At 46.6% G+C, this 21,277-nt stretch overlaps 1 protein-coding gene across 1 annotated transcript; it reads left to right on the top strand.

Moving 5' to 3' along the window:
* Positions 1 to 1,764: 1,764 nt before the first annotated feature.
* LOC128690932 (trypsin-1) lies at positions 1,765 to 20,902 on the top strand. Its single transcript, XM_053779716.2, has 10 exons — positions 1,765 to 1,905; positions 4,101 to 4,353; positions 4,562 to 4,765; positions 5,183 to 5,340; positions 10,479 to 10,518; positions 10,763 to 10,859; positions 11,201 to 11,308; positions 17,729 to 17,883; positions 19,665 to 19,837; positions 20,261 to 20,902. Exons 2-10 carry the CDS (start codon positions 4,275 to 4,277, stop codon positions 20,429 to 20,431), a joined length of 1,185 nt encoding a protein of 394 aa, XP_053635691.1. The 5' UTR covers positions 1,765 to 1,905; positions 4,101 to 4,274; the 3' UTR covers positions 20,432 to 20,902.
* Positions 20,903 to 21,277: the final 375 nt, after the last annotated feature.

The following is a 21,277-nucleotide window of genomic DNA, read 5'->3' as shown; positions in this document are numbered from 1 at the left end:
TAGAGTGACACTCAGTACATGTGCAGGTGTAGAGTGACACTCAGTACATGTGCAGGTGTAGTGTGACACTCAGTACATGTGCAGGTGTAGTGTGACACTCAGTACATGTGCAGGTGTAGAGTGACACTCAGTACATGTGTAGGTGTAGAGTGTGTCACTCAGTTCATGTGCAGGTGTAGTGTCACTCAATACATGTGCAGGTGTAGGGTGACACTCAGTACATGTGCAGGTGTAGTGTCACTCAGTACATGTGCAGGTGTAAGGTGTGTCACTCAGTACATGTGCAGGTGTAGGGCGTGTCACTCAGTACATGTGCAGGTGTAGGGTGTGTCACTCAATACATGTGCAGGTGTAGAGTGTCACTCAATACATGTGCAGGTGTAGGGTGACACTCAGTACATGTGTAGGTGTAGTGTCACTCAGTACATGTGCAGGTGTAGTGTCACTCAGTACATGAGCAGGTGTAGTGTCACTCAGTACATGTGCAGGTGTAGAGTGTGTCACTCAGTACATGTGCAGGTGTAGAGTGTGTCACTCAGTACATGTGCAGGTGTAGTGTCACTCAGTACATGTGCAGGTGTAGAGTGTTTCACTCAGTTCATGTGCAGGTGTAGAGTGTTTCACTCATTGCATGTGCAGGTGTAGAGTGTCACTCAGTACATGTGCAGGTGTAGTGTCACTCAGTCCATGTGCATGTGTAGAGTGTGTCAGTACATGTGCAGGTGTAGGGTGTGTCATCCAGTACATGTGCAGGTGTAGGGTGTGTCATCCAGTGCATATGCAGGTGTAGGGTGTGTCAATGAATGCATGATCATGTGTAAGGTGCGTCACTCAATACATGTGCAGGTGTAGGGTGCCGTACACAGCACGTGTATCATATCAGTTGGTTGGTGCACGGGATTTAAAGCCTATCGACTGCACTAGGGTCACTAAGAATACACGGTAACCCAGAATACTTTAATACCCAGAATAAGCATCAAAGTAGACTCACAGCATATATACGCTGAGAGTAATACACAACTCTCATTGTATACAAAAACTATACATCCTGTGTGGAATACAAGACAATGCGCAGGTGTAAGATATACGGCGCACCTCACCTATGACGTGCGAGTGGAGGTGGTTTGCGACACACCTGCCTCAATACGTCAGCTACTAGCTAACACAAACGTCATGATAACTTATACATTCAGTCCTGCTACAAGGCACACTATTATTTTCACACTTTTGTTGATTAAACTATTTGTGTTATGCATATTTATTGATGCACCTCTTTCAGTACTCGCTCTGATGTTTAGTTAGGGTGGTAGACTCACTGGACAGCAACACAGCTTGTGTCAGAGACCAGAAACCTGCTTCAAAATAACCTGTTTTCTTTCCCCCCACATTATCTAACCCAGTTGGAAAGTCTCGTAAAAATCCAACTTTTCTAGAAATAAATAATGAAATGTTAACCCCGCCTCTTAGTGAATAGACTAATGACATACGAAGTACTAGAAATAGGTGGTGTCAGAAGTTTGTATAATATTAGGGAATATTGTGGGTATGAACGAGTGACTTCGCCAGAGGCTGAACTGCTACATTCTTGTGTACCGTAGCAAATATTTCGCCTCAGTGACGTCTTCCCTGTGTATAACATTCAGGTTTCGAAATTCCGGTTTCGAAATTTCTGACATACGAGAGGCACAAACACGGAAAATAACACCCTATTGTGTTTTGTCATCCTGGTGAATCAAGGTGGATAAGACAAGCCGTGAAGACTTGGCTTTAGGTGAAGCGGCTCGGTGTGGCAGGGAAGAGTAGTGCAGCGGGTTAGTGTAGCCACGACCAGCAGTGGAGAGGACGTGTGTCCTATCTCTCTCTCTCTCTCTCTCTCTCGTACAACACATCCCCGTGTAGCTACAGGTATTGTGCTTGTCCATGTCCACGATGTGTGTTTGCTTGTCCATGTATGCTCGTGTCTCAGGTAGTCCCACACTAATACTCTGAGGTTTTGTTGTGTTGATGTGCGTATGTGTTGCTTGCTGGTGAGCAATGGAATGCACACGATAGACCATCGCTCGCAGAAAGGGTAAGGAGTGTATTATGAAGCTATCAAGCTAAATGACCTGTCTTATCAGTACGAGTTTTGGCAAAATAATCAAATCCTGATAGGCTTGTTTAGTTCATAAATTAGACACATGTGCAACACTTGGGTATCTTTACTGTGGGAACGTTCCGCAACACATTGCCTTCGTCAGTCCAATACAAAGAAAAATGGTTCTCTGAACCAATTATCTACAGGCATGTATATGTAGCCCCACCACCACTGACCCTACAGGCATTGTGAGTTGCATACATACCTCACGTATTAAAGAACGACTAATGTGTTTCCAAACTCCTCCAGGGAGGAAAAGTCGACCAGGGCGACATTTTTAGTGATTTTGTGAAGTAGCATCCAGAGAAGAGAGGAAATACACCCGATGTGAGGCTGAACATAACTAGGAAGGTAAAAAAAAATTTACTGATTCAGACGCTGTCCTCTGCCCCGTCTAAATAAAAAAATAGACGAATGATAACACGAAGGTCTAAACTCGCAAGAGACTTCTACTATATGATTTCATAAATGTACAAACAAGGTTCTATCTAAATATATTAAAGAGAAATTGTCTGGCTGTACACACTGTTTACGTCGCCAAGAGTGTGAAGGACTTTCTTACAGCGTAAAGTGTTATGAACGTAAATGTGAAATGTGTCTTACGTGGACTTATTGGAGGAACATAACTAGTTTGTCCAGTGGAGAACCTATATTTCTGGGACCCTGCAGCTTGAACTGTTATGGGGGTCTCCTTCGCAACCCCTTCTCATACAGTAGACCCAAATTTTTAAGCAATGTGGACTAAAGTCGCTTCTGGGGCTCCTCCGGGATTGGTGCCCTCAAGTTTAAGCTTCATTAGTCTCATAGTACATCCGGCCCTGGGTTTGTCAACAAGCACTCTGATACGGAAATCAAAGTCTTATTATTTATTTTAAATTCATGGAGAAGCGCTGAAGCTCTAATGGTTATACAGCATGGATGACCATTACCATGGAAGACAATCAGATATGATCTGAGAAACGGAAGGGTAGCTCTAATTCCTTTGGTCAAGAGCTCCTAGCAGGCACTAAGGCAACCCCTTGAAGAGTCTTAGCAAGAGAAGGGTCAGGTCCACTCATACACCCATCTCACAGATCTTACGATAGTCACCTGTGGAGGGACTCAGTGTGGGGTTTGTCCCACAATGAGTCATGTGGTGATACAACTAGTGTACCCCAAGTGAAATAGTCCCATGTAAGTCAGTCCCAAGTGAAACCAGTCCTGTGTAAGTCAGTCCCAAGTGAAACAGTCCCGAGTGAAGCAATCCCATGTGAGTCAGTCCCAAATGAAACAGTCCAATGTGAGTCAGTCCCAAGTTGAGAGATTTTCCCAGGTGCCCAAATTGGCTCTGGAGGATATACGTACACCGGAAGAGAAGATAATACAAGACTCTTCAGTAAGGTCACAAGACTCTTCCATAAGGTCACAGTACTCTTCAGTAAGGTCACGAGACTCTTTAGGAAGATCACAAGACTCATCAATAAAGTCATTTGACTTCATTAAGGTCTGAAGACTTCATTAAGGTCAGCTGGCGAGAGATATAAAACTGTTGCCTGCAATGTTATTACACATTCTGGCCACGCACATTGCATCACGATATGATAGGAAATAGTTGGCACACACACACACACACACACACACACACACACAAGCTGTGATTCGACTCCTGCAACTACAACTAGGTGAGTACACACACACACACACACACACACACACACACACACAAGCTGTGACTCGACCCCTGCAACCTCAACTAGGTGAGTATAACTAGGTGAGTACACACACACACACAATAAACTCGCAATTAGCTATGACACAGCATATATTTTGCACTGTAAATATTTCTGCACAGCATCAGTAACGTTCACATTTAAAAGGTTAATTCAGAAACAATGAGAGAATTATAATTGTTTTTCAATAAACTAATATAAGTTGCAGCTTGCAAGGCCAAGTATTAAAAGTCTTTAATGATTTCCAACAATAGGAAAGAAGTGCGGCGTCGTGAGGTGGCTGAGGCAGCAGTAAGAAGAGTCGTGAGGTGGCTGAGGCAGCAGTAAGAAGAGTCGTGAGGTGGCTGAGGCAGCAGTAAGAAGAGTCGTGAAGTGGAAGAGGCAGCAGCAGCTCGGCCAGGTGGTGTACCTGCTGGTGCAGCTGCAGGATGGAGCAGTTACTGAGGTGGACGTGGGTGTTAGCGTTCGTGGTGAACGCTCTGTTCAGCGTCGTAGAGGCCCAGACCCGTGAGTACCCACGACTAGTGGATCACATCTACTGTATTTCCCTTCTCTTATCGTCTCGCCTAAACTCCTCTTACTCTGCTAGAAAACCACAACTAGCGTAAAACATTGATACTATGTTATTCAGAAACCAATGAAATTCAGATATTTATTTTAATGTCCCATAGAATCTATTTTCCTCCTTAAACAAGTGTTTACCTTACTCTGCCAGGCAGGGAGTGCGTGGATAAGGAGCCGGTTCTGTGCAAGATATTGGCTAATCGAGGTAACTGCAGTTCCAATCAGAGAGAAATGCTGCAGTTATGTCCACTTTCCTGCAGATTCTGCAACCCCACATCGAGACCCTCGTCGGGTGCTTCTCCAGGTCCCGCTTTGCGCCCTAACTCGCGCCCCACTATCACCAAACCTAGTTTTCGTAAGTTTTTTGCTGGTCGCGTCGGTCTTGTTCGTCTGGGTGGTTGCACTGATACAAGGGATGTTCATGGTTGTGGTAATCTGCAGATGCATAATCACATGTGAAAGATGAAAGTAAGGGAACTGACAAAAGATGAGTGATAGAGAAAGAGGTGTATGAAAAGCGATAAATCAAAATCTCTTTATTATGGGTCGATAGAGTACCTCAATGTAAACAGATTTCTAATATAAGTTATGTTGCAATCCGGAAAATATATGGCAAACAAATTTTTTACGTGTCCGATAAGGGGGACATCATTGTATACATTGCAAAGACCCAAATATCAACTAAACGCTAAGTATACATTCCTCTGATTTATGTAAATAGACTCGGGTTACATTGTGAAGAGAACAGATGTGATGTTTTGTGGTCTTCCAGCATGTGGCGTGCCAATAGTCTCCAGGCGCACTCCAAATGCACCAAGAGGATCTAGTTTCTCCAGCTTCACCAGGGACTCTAGTCGTCCTAGAAATCCTTCAGGAAGCCTCCCCAACAGGCGGAGGAGAGAAGCAGATCCTCAGCTTGGTACCCCACAGGTAACTACCCACTACCCACACCCCCTGCCTTCATTGTTCACCTTTGAGAACCCATGAATACAATATTATGCCGGGGATTGTAGCTTAAGGAGCGGGGTGGCCAAGAGCTGAGATTCGAACCCTACGAAAACAGAACACTCGATGAATACAACTCTGTTAGTGCACATTTACATGGGCTAATTCAGCGCCCTGACAACTTGACTGTGAGTGCTGCAGTAAGTGTGGCAACTCAAGCTTAGGTAGTGTGTACAGGCGCAGTTGCTCATACGTCCAGTATAAAACAAAATATAGACACTTTCCAAACAACAACAGGCTGTGTGATCTTGTATTATTTTCGTTTTCAGCCATGTCAGTGATATGGGAAAAAATTATAATAAAGGGTAAATTTGGTCACTGCAGCAGAACCGCGGCGTCAAGGTGAGCTCCTTCTATTTGTGGTCCTGGACTCTGGGTTTCCCAGGCAACAAGTACAGGCTCCTTGGATATCCCCACAGACGTACCCAGCGGAATGGTGGGGAGGGATGGGAGTGACAGGTATGGGATGGGAATAGAGGGTGAGAGATAGGAGTGGAGGGTGAGAGATGGGAGTGGAGGGTGAGGGATGGGAGTGGAGGGTGAGAGATGGGAGTGGAAGGTGAGGGATGGGAGTGGAAGGTGAGGGATGGGAGTGGACGGTGGGGAATGGGAGTGGAAGGTGAGGATGGGAGTGGAGGGTGAGGGATGAGAGTGACAGATGAGAGAACAGGCTCGTGGTTCGTTACCAGAATTTCACTCACTCTGGGAAGCCATTCTCATCTAGGTCACTGACCAGCATTCACACACACACACACACACACACACACACACACACACACACACACACACACACACACTGGAGGACAGGAGAGATAGGGGGGACATGTTAACGACTTACAAAATATTGAGAGGAATTGACAAGGTGGACAAAGACAGGATGTTCCAGAGACTGGACACAGCAACAAGGGGACACAGTTGGAAGCTGAAGACACAGATGAATCACAGGGATGTTAGGAAGTATTTCTTCAGCCACAGAGTAGTCAGGAAGTGGAATAGTTTGGGAAGAGATGTAGTGGAGGCAGGATCTATACATAGCTTTAAGCAGAGGTACGATAAAGCTCATGGTTCAGGGAGAGTGACCTAGTGGCGACCAGTGAAGAGGAGGGGCCAGGAGCTTGGACTCGACCCCTGCAACCTCAACTAGGCGAGTACACACACTTACACACACACACACACGCATATACACATGCACACCTACACACACACACACACACACACATACAACAGGCCTAGTGTCTAATCGACATGTGCCTAGGACAAAATGGTCACACACACAGACACATACACACACACAACACACAAACAACACACACACAACACACACACACACAACACACACACACACACACACACACACACCCAACACACACACACACACACACACACACACACACACACACACACACACACACACACACGCACACACACACACACTCACGCATAATCACACACACACACACAACACAAACACACAACACACACACACACACACACACACACACACACACACACACACACACACACACACCACACACCACACCCACACACCACACACATACACACCACACACACACACCACACACACCACACACACACACACCACACACACCACACACACCACACACACACACACACACCACACACACACCACACCTACACACACACCACACACACACCACACACACACCACACACACACACACACATACACACACACACACACACACACACACACACACACACACACACACACACACACACACACACACACACACACACACACTCACGCATATACACATACACACCTACACAGCTACACTCCTACACACACACACACACACACACACACACACACACACACACACACACACACACACACACACTCACGCATATACACATACACACCTACACACCTACACGCCTACACACACACACACACACACCACACACACACACACACACACACACACACACACACACACACACACACACACACACACACACACACACACACACACACACACACACACACACACACACTCACGCATATACACATACACACCTACACATCTACACGCCTACACACACACACACACACACACACACACACACACACACACACACACACACACACACACTCACGCATATACACATACACACCTACACACCTACACGCCTACACACACACACACACACACACACACACACACACACACACACACACACACACACACACACACACACACACACACACACACACACACACACACACACACACACACTCACGCATATACACATACACACCTACACACCTACACACACACACACACACACACACACACACACACACACACACACACACACACACACACACACACACACACACACACACACACACACACTCACGCATATACACATACACACCTACACGCCTACACACACACACACACACACACACACACACACACACACACACACACACACACACACACACACACACACACACACACACACACACACACCCAAAAACACAAACACACCTACACACCTACACACACACACACACACACACACACACACACACACACACACACACACACACACACACACACACACACACACTCACGCATATACACATACACACCTACACATCTACACGCCTACACACACACACACACACACACACACACACACACACACACACTCACGCATATACACATACACACCTACACATCTACACGCCTACACACACACACACACACACACACAACACACACACACATACACACACACACACACACACACACACACACACACACACACACACACACACACACACACACACACACACACTCACGCATATACACATACACACCTACACATCTACACGCCTACACACACACACACACACACCCCTAACAACAATATTCAATACATCTATCGAAACAGGGAGATTGCCTGAGGCATGGAAGACAGCAAATGTAGTCCCAATCTTTAAAAAAGGAGACAGACATGAAGCATTAAACTACAGACCAGTGTCACTGACATGTATAGTATGCAAAATCATGGAGAAGATTATCAGGAGAAGAGTGGTGGAACACCTAGAAAGGAATGATCTCATCAACAGCAGCCAGCATGGTTTCAGGGACGGGAAATCCTGTGTCACAAACCTACTGGAGTTCTATGACATGGTGACAGCAGTAAGACAAGAGAGAGAGGGGTGGGTGGATTGCATTTTCTTGGACTGCAAGAAGGCGTTTGACACAGTTCCACACAAGAGATTGGTGCAAAAACTGGAGGACCAAGCAGGGATAACAGGGAAGGCACTACAATGGATCAGGGAATACTTGTCAGGAAGACAGCAGCGAGTCATGGTACGTGGCGAGGTGTCAGAGTGGGCACCTGTGACCAGCGGGGTCCCGCAGGGGTCAGTCCTAGGACCAGTGCTGTTTCTGGTATTTGTGAACGACATGACGGAAGGAATAGACTCTGAGGTGTCCCTGTTTGCAGATGACGTGAAGTTGATGAGAAGAATACACTCGATCGAAGACCAGGCAGAACTACAAAGGGATCTGGACAGGCTGCAGAACTGGTCCAGCAATTGGCTCCTGGAGTTCAATCCCACCAAGTGCAAAGTCATGAAGATTGGGGAAGGGCAAAGAAGGCCGCAAACGGAGTACAGTCTAGGGGGTCAGAGACTACAAACCTCACTCAAGGAAAAAGATCTTGGGGTGAGTATAACACCAGGCACATCTCCTGAAGCGCACATCAACCAAATAACTGCTGCAGCATATGGGCGCCTAGCAAACCTCAGAACAGCATTCCGACATCTTAATAAGGAATCGTTCAGGACCCTGTACACCGTATACGTTAGGCCCATATTGGAGTATGCGGCACCAGTTTGGAACCCACACCTAGCCAAGCACGTAAAGAAACTAGAGAAAGTGCAAAGGTTTGCAACAAGACTAGTCCCAGAGCTAAGAGGTATGTCCTACGAGGAGAGGTTAAGGGAAATCAACCTGACGACACTGGAGGACAGGAGAGATAGGGGGGACATGATAACGACATACAAAATACTGAGAGGAATTGACAAGGTGGACAAAAACAGGATGTTCCAGAGATTGGACACAGTAACAAGGGGACACAGTTGGAAGCTAAAGACACAGATGAATCACAGGGATGTTAGGAAGTATTTCTTCAGCCACAGAGTAGTCAGTAAGTGGAATAGTTTGGGAAGCGATGTAGTGGAGGCAGGATCCATACATAGCTTTAAGCAGAGGTACGATAAAGCTCACGGCTCAGGGAGAGTGACCTAGTAGCGATCAGTGAAGAGGCGGGGCCAGGAGCTCGGACTCGACCCCCGCAACCTCAACTAGGTGAGTTCAACTAGGTGAGTACACACACACACACACACACACACACACACACACACACACTCACGCATATACACATACACACCTACACACCTACACGCCTACACACACACACACACACACACACACACACACACACACACACACACACACACACACACACACACACACACACACACACACACACACACTCACGCATATACACATACACACCTACACACCTACACGCCTACACACACACAACACACACACACACACACACACAACACACACACACACACACACACACACACACACACACACACACACACACACAGGTCGAGGTGACGTACATAAACATACACCAAATATCCCGCAGAGGCAACATCAAACATTATAGCTCACACAGAGACAAAATTAATCGAAACTATAATAAGTACAATCTCATCAAAGCGTCTTGATCATAATGAAGGGCTCTTGATGCAAGAAATTGGAGCTACCATCCCCTTTCTTGGATCGAACCTGATTATCTCCCAGTCCCAGGCACTATGACCCCTACCTCCTTAGCCCTTCTTCATAAATATAATAATAGTAGTATGACTAATTAACATAATAGTTATTATAATTGTAATGATGCATTTGTCACTGTGCGAAACATCTTCGATTTATTAAATAATGCAGTTACCCAGACTGTGATGTTTCTCTCCCGCAGAGCACCAAAACTGAAGACTCCACATCCACTACAGCTCCTGGTACTGTTCTCAACCAGTTTATTTTGACTATATTAAGTATATCTCGAGTTATTTTGAACTTAATTAGAGTGCAGTTAAAGGCTCTTAACTTCTCAGAGTAAGAAACATATATGGGAGATGTTAAGTGACCCTGTGTATGCATTATATATGTCGTGCCGAATAGATAAAATTGGTCAATTAGCAAGAACTCATTTAAAATTAAGTTCTCTCTTTCATTTATGAAATCTACGAACCGGTCAAACAGTGAAGCTGAGTATTAAGGACACATTCTGTGGAGCTACACCAATCTCAGACAGGTTCCTGCTGACGGCAGCGTACTGTGTCTTCGACCCCGACCACCCGTGAGTATCTGTCTCTCTCTCTCTCTCTCTCTCTGTCTCTCTCTCTCTCTCTCTCTCTCTCTCTCTCTCTCTCTCTCTCTCTCTCTCTCTCTCTCTCTCTCTCTCTCTCTCTCTCTCTCTCTCTCTCTCTCTCTCTCTCCACACTATTTTAACGTACATTATAACTTAACACAATATAACGTTCATATGTACTAAGTTTTTAGACGCACACCGTACAAAAGTCACTAAATAATAATAATAATAATAATAATAATAATAATAATAATAATAATAATAATAATAATAATAATAATAATAATAATAATAATAACAAGGATGGTTTGTCTTGCTTCTCTCTCTAGGCTGAGTTCAGTGAGGCTGGGAGAACTAGATTTTTCACAGGAGAACGAAACCAACTCTCGCCCCAGAGACTACAGTATTGAAACCATCTTCGTTCATCCTGACTATGAGTAAGTGACATTTAACCTTTTTTTTTTACAAGGGGGGAGTACTTACCGGCATATATATATATATATATATATATATATATATATATATATATATATATATATATATATATATATATATATATATATATATATATATACATACATATATATACATACAAATGGAAGACAAGCCACGGGGGGGGTGGAAATCTTAAGCTCAAGAACTTTCACACTTCTCAGTGCGTCATCAGGAGCTGTGTAATATTGCCAAGGTAGCAACAGGAGTAATGAGGGCAAGTTTTCTCAGAGGATAGAAGTGTGAATGACTCCTCCAGCGTCTCTCTCAGATATACGAAAGCCACGGCCAAGTACCACACACCCACGTGCCCCCCCCACACCCCACCCTATATGGGGTTGGGTAGGCTGGACCTCCAAGTTTGTGGATACCAGGACGGGTGGGGTGTGATTGTTGCATTCGGCCGTGGTTCTCGCATTTCTGGGACGCTGGAGGATTCACTCACGCTACTATCCTCTGAGAAAAATTCCCCTCATTACTCCTGTTGCTGCCTCTGCAACATTGTCCGTGATGTTGCTCTACCAGACATGTATCATGAGATCAAAGATACACAGCACTGACAGATTGATGGATAAAACACCTGAGCAACACCCGGAGAATCTTTATTGATAACCTTTGATCCACTAGTAGGCCCAGCTCACTTGTAGCCACGTCAGCAACTGCTGCAGCTCACCACTTCTTATCTAGCTCCGCTATAAATATTATCATCCTTATGGTCCTTGATTAGATTGTAAAAACCCGGTGTGCGGACGATACGTGTGTCTAGTAAAGATACATAGGTGTTGCACATGTGTCTTATTCCATTACTTTTTTGTATTATATGCATACAGTTTAATGATCATCAGTTTATATTTACTAATTAATTCGTAAAGATTATCAGAGTCAGCGAGGAACATAATAATTATGACAGATAAATATGAACCAACCTTCGCTATGTCTTTCTTCCACCACGTCACAACCACACCTACCATCCATCACGTCACAACCACACCTACCATCCATCACGTCACAACAACACCTACCATCCATCACGTCACAACCACACCTACCATCCATCACGTCACAACCACACCTACCATCCACCACGTCACAACCACACCTACCATCCATCACGTCACAACCACACCTACCATCCATCACGTCACAAACACACCTACCATCCATCACGTCACAACCACACCTACCATCCACCACGTCACAACCACACCTACCATCCACCACGTCACAACCACACCTACCATCCACCACGTCACAACCACACCTACCATCCACCACGTCACAACCACACCTACCATCCACCACGTCACAACCACACCTACCATCCACCACGTCACAACCACACCTACCATCCACCACGTCAAAACCACACCTACCATCCACCACGTCACAACCACACCTACCATCCATCACGTCACAACCACACCTACCATCCACCACGTCACAACCACACCTACCATCCACCACGTCACAACCACACCTACCATCCACCACGTCACAACCACACCTACCATCCACCACGTCACAACCACACCTACCATCCATCACGTCACAACCATACCTACCATCCACCACGTCACAACCACACCTACCATCCACCACGTCACAACCACACCTACCATCCATCACGTCACAACCACACCTACCATCCACCACGTCACAACCACACCTACCATCCACCACGTCACAACCACACCTACCATCCATCACGTCACAACCACACCTACCACCTACCACGTCACAACCACACCTACCATCCACCACGTCACAACCACACCTACCATCCACCACGTCACAACCACACCTACCATCCACCACGTCACAACCACACCTACCATCCACCACGTCACAACCACACCTACCATCCACCACGTCACAACCACACCTACCATCCACCACGTCACAACCACACCTACCATCCACCACATCACAACCACACCTACCATCCACCACGTCACAACCACACCTACCATCCATCACGTCACAACCACACCTACCACCTACCACGTCACAACCACACCTACCATCCACCACGTCACAACCACACCTACCATCCACCACGTCACAACCACACCTACCATCCACCACGTCACAACCACACCTACCATCCATCACGTCACAACCACACCTACCATCCACCACGTCACAACCACACCTACCATCCACCACGTCACAACCACACCTACCATCCACCACGTCACAACCACACCTACCATCCACCACGTCACAACCATACCTACCATCCATCACGTCACAACCACACCTACCATCCATCACGTCACAACCACACCTACCATCCACCACGTCACAACCACACCTACCATCCATCACGTCACAACCACACCTACCATCCACCACGTCACAACCACACCTACCATCCACCACGTCACAACCACACCTACCATCCACCACGTCACAACCACACCTACCATCCACCACGTCACAACCACACCTACCATCCACCACGTCACAACCACACCTACCATCCACCACGTCACAACCACACCTACCATCCATCACGTCACAACCACACCTACCATCCACCACGTCACAACCACACCTACCATCCACCACGTCACAACCACACCTACCATCCACCACGTCACAACCACACCTACCATCCATCACGTCACAACCACACCTACCATCTACCACGTCACAACCATACCTACCATCCATCACGTAACAACCACACCTACCATCCATCACGTCACAACCACACCTACCATCCACCACGTCACAACCACACCTACCATCCACCACGTCACAACCACACCTACCATCCACCACGTCACAACCACACCTACCATCCACCACGTCACAACCACACCTACCATCCACCACGTCACAACCACACCTACCATCCATCACGTCACAACCACACCTACCATCCACCACGTCACAACCACACCTACCATCCACCACGTCACAACCACACCTACCATCCACCACGTCACAACCACACCTACCATCCACCACGTCACAACCACACCTACCATCCACCACGTCAAAACCACACCTACCATCCACCACGTCACAACCACACCTACCATCCATCACGTCACAACCACACCTACCATCCACCACGTCACAACCACACCTACCATCCACCACGTCACAACCACACCTACCATCCACCACGTCACAACCACACCTACCATCCACCACGTCACAACCACACCTACCATCCATCACGTCACAACCATACCTACCATCCACCACGTCACAACCACACCTACCATCCACCACGTCACAACCACACCTACCATCCATCACGTCACAACCACACCTACCATCCACCACGTCACAACCACACCTACCATCCACCACGTCACAACCACACCTACCATCCATCACGTCACAACCACACCTACCACCTACCACGTCACAACCACACCTACCATCCACCACGTCACAACCACACCTACCATCCACCACGTCACAACCACACCTACCATCCACCACGTCACAACCACACCTACCATCCACCACGTCACAACCACACCTACCATCCAGCACGTCACAACCACACCTACCATCCACCACGTCACAACCACACCTACCATCCACCACATCACAACCACACCTACCATCCACCACGTCACAACCACACCTACCATCCATCACGTCACAACCACACCTATCACCTACCACGTCACAACCACACCTACCATCCACCACGTCACAACCACACCTACCATCCACCACGTCACAACCACACCTACCATCCACCACGTCACAACCACACCTACCATCCATCACGTCACAACCACACCTACCATCCACCACGTCACAACCACACCTACCATCCACCACGTCACAACCACACCTACCATCCACCACGTCACAACCACACCTACAATCCATCACGTCACAACCACACCTACCATCCACCACGTCACAACCATACCTACCATCCATCACGTCACAACCACACCTACCATCCATCACGTCACAACCACACCTACCATCCACAACGTCACAACCACACCAACTTGCCATCACGTCACAACCACACCTACCATCCACCACGTCACAACCACACCTACCATCCACCACGTCACAACCACACCTACCATCCACCACGTCACAACCACACCTACCATCCACCACGTCACAACCACACCTACCATCCACCACGTCACAACCACACCTACCATCCACTACGTCACAACCACACCTACCATCCATCACGTCACAACCACACCTACCATCCATCACGTCACAACCACACCTACCATCCACCACGTCACTACCACACCTACCATCCACCACGTCACAACCACACCTACCATCCACCACGTCACAACCACACCTACCATCCACCACGTCACAACCACACCTACCATCCACCACGTCACAACCACACCTACCATCCACCACGTCACAACCACACCTACCATCCACCACGTCACAACCACACCTACCATCCATCACGTCACAACCACACCTACCATCCACCACGTCACAACCACACCTACCATCCACCACGTCACAACCACACCTACCATCCACCACGTCACAACCACACCTACCATCCATCACGTCACAACCACACCTACCACCTACCACGTCACAACCACACCTACCATCCACCACGTCACAACCACACCTACCATCCACCACGTCACAACCACACCTACCATCCACCACGTCACAACCACACCTACCATCCACCACGTCACAACCACACCTACCATCCACCACGTCACAACCACACCTACCATCCACCACGTCACAACCACACCTACCATCCACCACATCACAACCACACCTACCATCCACCACGTCACAACCACACCTACCATCCATCACGTCACAACCACACCTATCACCTACCACGTCACAACCACACCTACCATCCACCACGTCACAACCACACCTACCATCCACCACGTCACAACCACACCTACCATCCACCACGTCACAACCACACCTACCATCCATCACGTCACAACCACACCTACCATCCACCACGTCACAACCACACCTACCATCCACCACGTCACAACCACACCTACCATCCACCACGTCACAACCACACCTACCATCCATCACGTCACAACCACACCTACCATCCACCACGTCACAACCATACCTACCATCCATCACGTCACAACCACACCTACCATCCATCACGTCACAACCACACCTACCATCCACCACGTCACAACCACACCTACCATCCATCACGTCACAACCACACCTACCATCCACCACGTCACAACCACACCTACCATCCACCACGTCACAACCACACCTACCATCCACCACGTCACAACCACACCTACCATCCACCACGTCACAACCACACCTACCATCCACCACGTCACAACCACACCTACCATCCACTACGTCACAACCACACCTACCATCCATCACGTCACAACCACACCTACCATCCATCACGTCACAACCACACCTACCATCCACCACGTCACTACCACACCTACCATCCACCACGTCACAACCACACCTACCATCCACCACGTCACAACCACACCTACCATCCACCACGTCACAACCACACCTACCATCCACCACGTCACAACCACACCTACCATCCACCACGTCACAACCACACCTACCATCCACCACGTCACAACCACACCTACCATCCATCACGTCACAACCACACCTACCATCCACCACGTCACAACCACACCTACCATCCACCACGTCACAACCACACCTACCATCCACCACGTCACAACCACACCTCCCATCCACCACGTCACAACCACACCTACCATCCATCACGTCACAACCACACCTACCATCCACCACGTCACAACCACACCTACCATCCACCACGTCACAACCACACCTACCATCCATCACGTCACAACCACACCTACCATCCACCACGTCACAACCACACCTACCATCCACCACGTCACAACCACACCTACCATCCCCCACATCACAACCACACCTACCATCTACCACGTCACAACCACACCTACCATCCACCACGTCACAACCACACCTACCGTCCATCACGTCACAACCACACCTACCATCCACCACGTCACAACCACACCTACCATCCACCACCTCACAACCACACCTACCATCCACCACGTCACAACCACACCTACCATCCACCACGTCACAACCACACCTACCATCCATCACGTCACAACCACACCTACCATCCATCACGTCACAACCACACCTACCATCCATCACGTCACAACCACACCTACCATCCACCACGTCACAACCACACCTACCATCCACCACGTCACAACCACACCTACCATCCACCACGTCACAACCACACCTACCATCCATCACGTCACAACCACACCTACCATCCACCACGTCACAACCACACCTACCAGCCACCATTTCCTCCTCCACAGCCCCGCCTCGCCGGTACGCTACAATGACGTAGCGTTGCTGCAGACAAGTGAGAAGATAGAATTCAATAAAGTGGTATTTCCTTACTGCGTCGCCGGCGTTCGACCCCCTACGGACTCCTGGGTTACAGGTTCAGGCTTTGGCCTCGTCAATGAGAGTGAGTTCAGTCTTGGTTTTATAATAAATTTGCATGCAACCCGTGTGGGTCATTCAGTGATCATGATCCTCCCTGCAATAAGCAAGATACGGACACGCTACTCTTTTCCCCATCTTGCTTTTAAGCAAAAGGAAAGCTAGATATATTTAGGTCACTGCACTATCCGAGAAAGGTATCCACTTGTAGCATAACCCTAGTTCTCTGCACCTCGGTGCATGCGAAAGGCGTAGTGCAGAGTGCGGCATGAGTTTGTAACGCAATTAAACATTAGCATTGAGGGTTTTATGTGAAAAGGAAAAAACGTTCACAAGTTATCACATGGAAACTAATATCCCAACACAAATTCCAACTTTTCTTCGACAAAGATCAGCTTTAAAAGTTTAAAACCAAGCTGAAGAGGCATTTTGTAGTTATCTCACTTAGATCAATGTTCCATAATCATCTAACATTAAGTTTGAAGGCGGTCAGAAGTTGCATTATCAAGTTGTTGGGCTGAAGGTTTGAAGTCAGTCGAATGAGAAACTCAGACTTGAATACAATAGGAAATAAAAAGTAATCGTCCTTAACTTGATGTTCCAATAATCATTTATGTCATAACCAACTGATAAGAATATCTGGAATATCTGTAGGTTTGTTTATGTTGCCCCAGAGTTGTGTGTGTGTGTGTGTGTGTGTGTGTGTGTGTGTGTGTGTGTGTGTGTGTGTGTGTGTGTGTGTGTGTGTGTGTGTGTGTGTGTGTGTGTGTGTCATCCCAGCACCAACTCAATTTTAAACTTCATTTTTGCTACCATAGAATCTTCTCATGCAGTTTAAACTTCAATATGAGTATTTTAATAAAGGCTTCGTGCTCGCTGGCTATGGAAAACTGCAATAAAAAATTGTGTTAAAAACGGTCATTTATATGGCTTACTGTTATAACACTTGTAAAAGACCTGTTTATTGATTTGAATCTTTAATAAACAGTCTCGTGTAAACTAATTTTGGATATGGTCAGTATAAAGTTGTGTACAGAGCACCTGCGCCTGTCACTTGTTTTATGAACCTTCATCTCGTAATAGCTGACCAGGGGTTGAAATCCGAAAGCGATTAAATAAAGCGTTGTGAAGTTATAAGTGAAAACCTTAGATGGAACCAGAAACTTGTAGCTAACAGGTGGCCGGCTCTGGCATCACGTCGTGTAGTATTTAAGGTTCACTCAACTCAGGCAATTTAAAAATACCATAAAAATGCGAGTTTTCAATATTTAAAAATTTTCTTTTTCTTTTTTTTTTTTTTTTGCATTTGTATAAGTTTTAAAATTCTCTACAGTTTTTAAGAAAAAAAAAATGTTTGTGTTGAAGTATATCCAATTTGATAAATGCAAAGATTCCATGTTTAAAACACATATTGCATTAACAAATTTGCCCACACTCAAATTAACTGCAAATTATCCTGGCCGTAAGACGCATCAGCCATTAAACGGTGAAGTTATTCAATCAGAAGAAGAAGACGCGTGTATTTTGATCATAAAGACTGAACGGGAATCAAAATTTCACAAACTTTCCAGAATTTCCCAAAATTTCTTAAGATCTTCATTTATCATTCAAACATTTCGGAATATCAAACTCCATCATCAGTGCTAAAACAATAAAGAACAATTACCAAACATAAAAGATGACCAATATCGAAACAAAAACGTTCTGTTTAATCTAGGTCTTCGAATTTCAAATATATCTGAATAACACAAATAAACCAAGCAGTGTCACACCTAACCTAACTTACTAAATTATGCTGTTTCACAGCCCATAAATCTCCCATCCTGCAAGAGGCGGATTTGAAGGTAATATCCTCAGCCAAGTGTGAGGAAGTGTACGAAGAGAAGAACCTGAAGAAGCAGCTGCAGGTTGCTTACCCGAAGCTGCTGCAGGGCAGAGACGTCATGTGTGCTGGCTACGAGGGCAGAGGATTATGTAAAGTGAGTTAATCATAAGTTCTATTACTAAATAAACGTGAGAGGGAGGTACCTTGTTTGTATGACGTAAATGGGTTAAAAAATCGACTAGGTGATGAGACACGGTGCAACATTGGACTGAAGAAGCCATTGACTGGCGAAATGAGACACACTTGCAACATTGGACTGAAGAAGCCATTGATTGGCGAAATGTTACCACAATAAAGATTCCCAAATGTTGCAGAAGTGTCTCATTCTTCAGGTACTTTGTTGATGGTGAGGGGTTCTTAATCCTGGAAGTGAACCTCTCCTCCCCTTCCCGTGATCGAACTTCATTGCTTCCCATTCGCAGTGATCTACATGGCCCCTGTGGTTCTCACGGCTAACCCCGTGAATGTAATAGTAATAATAATAATGATTCTGATCGGGCATCTGTGTCTCTGACAGGGTGACGAGGGAGGTCCACTCTCCTTGAAGAACAAGCAAGGTCAGCTCTACCTGGTGGGGATCGCTAGCTACGCTGGCAGCTGTGAGAAGGAATCTATCATGCCTGGCATCTTTACCAGCGTAGCTGACCACATTGACTTCATCGACAGCATCTTGTATGAGCCACATTAACTGCATCTTGTATGATCAACGTTAACAGCATCTTGTATGAGCAATATTAACAGCATCTATTGCCAGCAACATTAACATCACTTTGTGCAAGTAACATTGACTGCAGTGTTTTTGTAGCAAATAAATGATTCTCCTGTATATCTGAGAACTGTCCATGTGAGCTAAGTAGTACATTCTTCCGGCTTAGGGTGTGACCCATACGGGTTTAACGTATTTTCAAGGTTCGGAGACTCTTACTGATTTTGTATTCGTAACAGACAGAAACTTGACTCAGTTGTGTCAAATGTTACACGTTAGTAGAATTGTTCAAAAGCTAATTAAAGGGCAGGTCTGAACATATTGTGTGTCAGACACCTGGAGGGAAGTGTGAGACACCTGGAGGGAAGTGTGAGACACCTGGAGGGAAGTGTGAGACACCTGGAGGGAAGTGTGAGACAAATGGAGGGAAGTGTCAAACACCTGGAGGGAAGTATCCTCAGGTTTACGAAGGAGTCTTCATAGAGTTTACTGGAGAAGTTATGATATAAATTACCCATAAATATGAAATAAGACACATGTACAATGTCAGGATATTTTACGGAGGAAACGTTTCGCTGTGAAGAGTTTCTCCATTCCTCGTGGCGAAGCGTTCCCCTTACCGAAAAATTTTAACACCGCACATGCGCCTAACATCACAGTCGGCTGGAACTACTCTTGTCTCCCTCAGATCACTCCTCTTTACCTCCCATCCTCCAGGAGCACTATAATCCCAAAATCTGAAATCTCGAGGTTGTATCCACACGTTGCACTGGCGAGGTCAGTCATCTGTTACTTCATCAGACCGTAAACCAATAATGATAAATGATT

Source organism: Cherax quadricarinatus, chromosome 24 (assembly GCF_038502225.1).
Source record: "Cherax quadricarinatus isolate ZL_2023a chromosome 24, ASM3850222v1, whole genome shotgun sequence".
NCBI classification, from domain to species: Eukaryota; Metazoa; Arthropoda; class Malacostraca; order Decapoda; family Parastacidae; genus Cherax; species Cherax quadricarinatus.
The sequence above is the reverse complement of the archived record's forward strand: the minus strand, read 5'-3'. Positions and strand labels throughout refer to the sequence as shown.